The sequence below is a fragment of the Rhinoderma darwinii genome, unplaced genomic scaffold, assembly GCF_050947455.1.
Source record: "Rhinoderma darwinii isolate aRhiDar2 unplaced genomic scaffold, aRhiDar2.hap1 Scaffold_563, whole genome shotgun sequence".
Taxonomy (NCBI): Eukaryota; Metazoa; Chordata; class Amphibia; order Anura; family Rhinodermatidae; genus Rhinoderma; species Rhinoderma darwinii.
In genome coordinates, this window is record NW_027464115.1 from 12360 (window position 1) to 15626 (window position 3267).

At 56.5% G+C, this 3267-nt stretch overlaps 1 protein-coding gene across 1 annotated transcript; it reads left to right on the top strand.

Moving 5' to 3' along the window:
* Positions 1-472: 472 nt before the first annotated feature.
* SLC35B2 (solute carrier family 35 member B2) lies at positions 473-3012 on the top strand. The gene is made up of 2 exons (XM_075848950.1): positions 473-558; positions 1811-3012. Exon 2 carries the CDS (start codon positions 1850-1852, stop codon positions 2747-2749), a length of 900 nt encoding a protein of 299 aa, XP_075705065.1. The 5' UTR covers positions 473-558; positions 1811-1849; the 3' UTR covers positions 2750-3012.
* Positions 3013-3267: the final 255 nt, after the last annotated feature.

Here is a 3267-nt window from a genome sequence, read left to right on the forward strand (position 1 = left end):
TGCGCGGTGATGTCGTGGTCAGACGTGTGCGCGGTGATGTCGTGGTCAGACGTGTGCGCGGTGATGTCGTGGTCAGACGTGTGCGCGGTGATGTCGCGGTCAGACGTGTGCGCGGTGATGTCGCGGTCAGACGTGTGCGCGGTGATGTCGCGGTCAGACGTGTGCGCGGTGATGTCGCGGTCAGACGTGTGCGCGGTGATGTCGCGGTCAGACGTGTGCGCGGTGATGTCGCGGTCAGACGTGTGCGCGGTGATGTCGCGGTCAGACGTGTGCGCCGTGATGTCGCGGTCAGACGTGTGTGTGGTGATGGCATGGTCAGACGTGTGTACATATATATATATACTCACTCATTCACTCACTCACTCACTCACTCACTCTCTCTCTCCTTGTCGTCCCGCAGGCCGGGGGATCTGTTTCCCGGTGGTGAAGTCGTGTGTATTTGGACACGAGGCAAAGTCGCTGACCGCCGATGACTCATCATCCAGCACCCGGGGAGACGGGGACCCCTCCAGCACGCAGCAAGCCCTCAAACTGCTGTTCTGTGCAGCCGGCCTCCAGGTAAGCCAAGGGGACAGGCTGATCGGACCCCCCACCCAATAAGCTCTTTCTCTGGACCCAGACTGAGATCTCCGGGTAACGCGCCAATGTAAACGCGACTCCTGCGCCGTTGTCAATAACACGCGCTGTTACTGGTAAATCTCTCCGGTCGGGTCTAGTACATTGGGGGGGGGGGGATGTGGGGGGTGCAGGTCATGAATACCGAGCTGAACGCATTACGATATATGGAGCCGGTCCCGTTATACCCGGCGGGTGATGAGTCTCCCGGAGCCGCCCTGGGGTAACGTTACTGCGGTGAATTAAGGTTTGGAAAGATAGAGGAACATGGCTGCTATTTCCAGGGCAGAGACTCCGGTCCACATGTGGCCTCCGCCCCATTCTCTTCAATACGTTACCAGACTCCACGCACGGACGGGCGCGGCTCTGTTTCTGGATAGAACGGCCATGTTTTTCTAATCTTTATAACCCTTCAAGCCTCTAAGGTCCAGTCCCAGGAAACATGAAGGAGCCGTGTCCCCCAGATCGTGTGTAATGAGTGGGGGGAGGTGTGAACGAGGGTTTGGATTTTTCACGTCCGTTAACTACGGTTCAGGCTCTGTTCACATCTGCGCTAGGGTCGGAACGGAGCCCTGACCGACACAAACGGAAACCGCGGCACCGGATCTGTCACCATTGAAATCAATGGTGATCGACACAAACCATAGGTTTCCGTTTCCGTCAGTGCTGCGTTCCGACTGACCCTGGCACAGATGTGAACGAAGCCCAAGTCGACCAGTAGAGAGGACGCAGTAATGTGCGGCGTGGAGCCACGTTGTTCCCAGGAAGCAGGTGCCGGTGTCTGACAATCCCCTTTCTTACTACCTGACGGTAACAGCACTAGTCCAGAATCCGGTTGTGCTCGCCCGTCCAGCGCTAGGGACCTCATCCGCACACCGGCCGATCAGTAACCGGCTTTACATAGCGCCATGTTCTGTCCCTATGACGCCGCGGCCGCGTTCTGTCCCTATGACGCCGCGGCCGCGTTCTGTCCCTATGACGCCGCGGCCGCGTTCTGTCCCTATGACGCCGCGGCCGCGTTCTGTCCCTATGACGCCGCGGCCGCGTTCTGTCCCTATGACGCCGCGGCCGCGTTCTGTCCCTATGACGCCGCGGCCGCGTTCTGTCCCTATGACGCCGCGGCCGCGTTCTGTCCCTATGACGCCGCGGCCGCGTTTCTCCCATCGCTCAGCTGTGCTCATTGTTGTCTCCGCAGATCTCGTACCTGACCTGGGGCGTCTTACAGGAGCGGGTGATGACCCGGACCTACTCCTCTGCTGAGCCCGGGAGTCCTGGGGAGAAGTTCAGAGACTCTCAGTTCTTGGTGTTCATGAACCGGATCTTGGCTCTCACCGTGGCCGGAATATACTGCGCTCTCACCAAGCAGCCACGTCACGGGGCCCCCATGTACAAATACTCCTTTGCCTCTCTCTCCAACATCCTGAGCAGCTGGTGCCAGTACGAGGCGCTCAAGTTCATCAGTTTTCCCACACAAGTCTTGGCCAAAGCCTCCAAGGTCATCCCTGTGATGCTGATGGGAAAACTGGTCTCCCACAAGAGCTACGAGTACTGGGAGTATCTGACCGCTGTCCTCATATCGGTCGGGGTCAGCATGTTCTTATTATCCAACGGAGGAGGGCATGGTTTATCGGGGGTCACCACCTTCTCCGGGGTGGTCATACTGGCGGGGTACATCGTGTTCGACAGCTTCACCTCTAACTGGCAGGACTCGCTCTTCAAGTACAAGATGTCGTCGGTGCAGATGATGTTCGGGGTGAACCTCTTCTCCTGCCTCTTCACGGTCTTCTCTCTGCTGGAACAGGGGGCTCTACAGGAGGCCGTTGGTTTCATGTCCCGACACACGGACTTCGCTTTCCACGCGGCGCTCCTGTCCGTGTGCTCGGCGTTCGGGCAGCTCTTTATATTTTATACCATAAACAAGTTTGGGGCGGCGATTTTTACCATCATTATGACTCTGCGCCAGGCGTTGGCGATCCTCTTATCTTGCCTGCTCTACGGCCACCCGGTCACCCCGGTGGGAGCAGTGGGGGTGGCTGTGGTGTTTCTGGCCTTATTCCTTCGTGTTTACGCCAGGGGCAGGATGAAGAAGAAGGGGAAGAAGGCGGCGGAAACCCCCGTGATTCAGAAAGTCTAATTGTGGCGACTCCTCCCCTATGGCCATATTGACCCATAAAATGGGTGTGGTCTCCGAGACTGATTGACAGCTGAAAGCTCCGCCTCCGGCTGTTATCTGCTTATCTCTCGGGAGCGTCGTGGGCTGCCGGGTGGATGTAGCCGCCGTCCGGCCTCCTCCTAGGATAGATGATGAAGGGCAGGAAGATGTCTGTGTTTTATTTTTATTATTTGTATTCGGGACTGGAGCGTTCTCCGTTATTATTATTAAACATTTACATTTTCTGCCCTGAGACTTTCTTAGTAAAACGAACAATAATAATCTACAAATAAATCACCAAGAAATACTGAAAAAAAAGCAGCTAGAGATTACTGTGCAACAGGCACATGTAGCGGTGACGTCACTGGGAATGCAGCCTGTCCATTCACTAGAGAGCAGCGGTGACATCACTGGGAATGCAGCCTATCCATTCACTAGAGAGCAGCGGTGACATCACTGAGAATGCAGCCTGTCCATTCACTAGAGCTCGGCGGTGACAG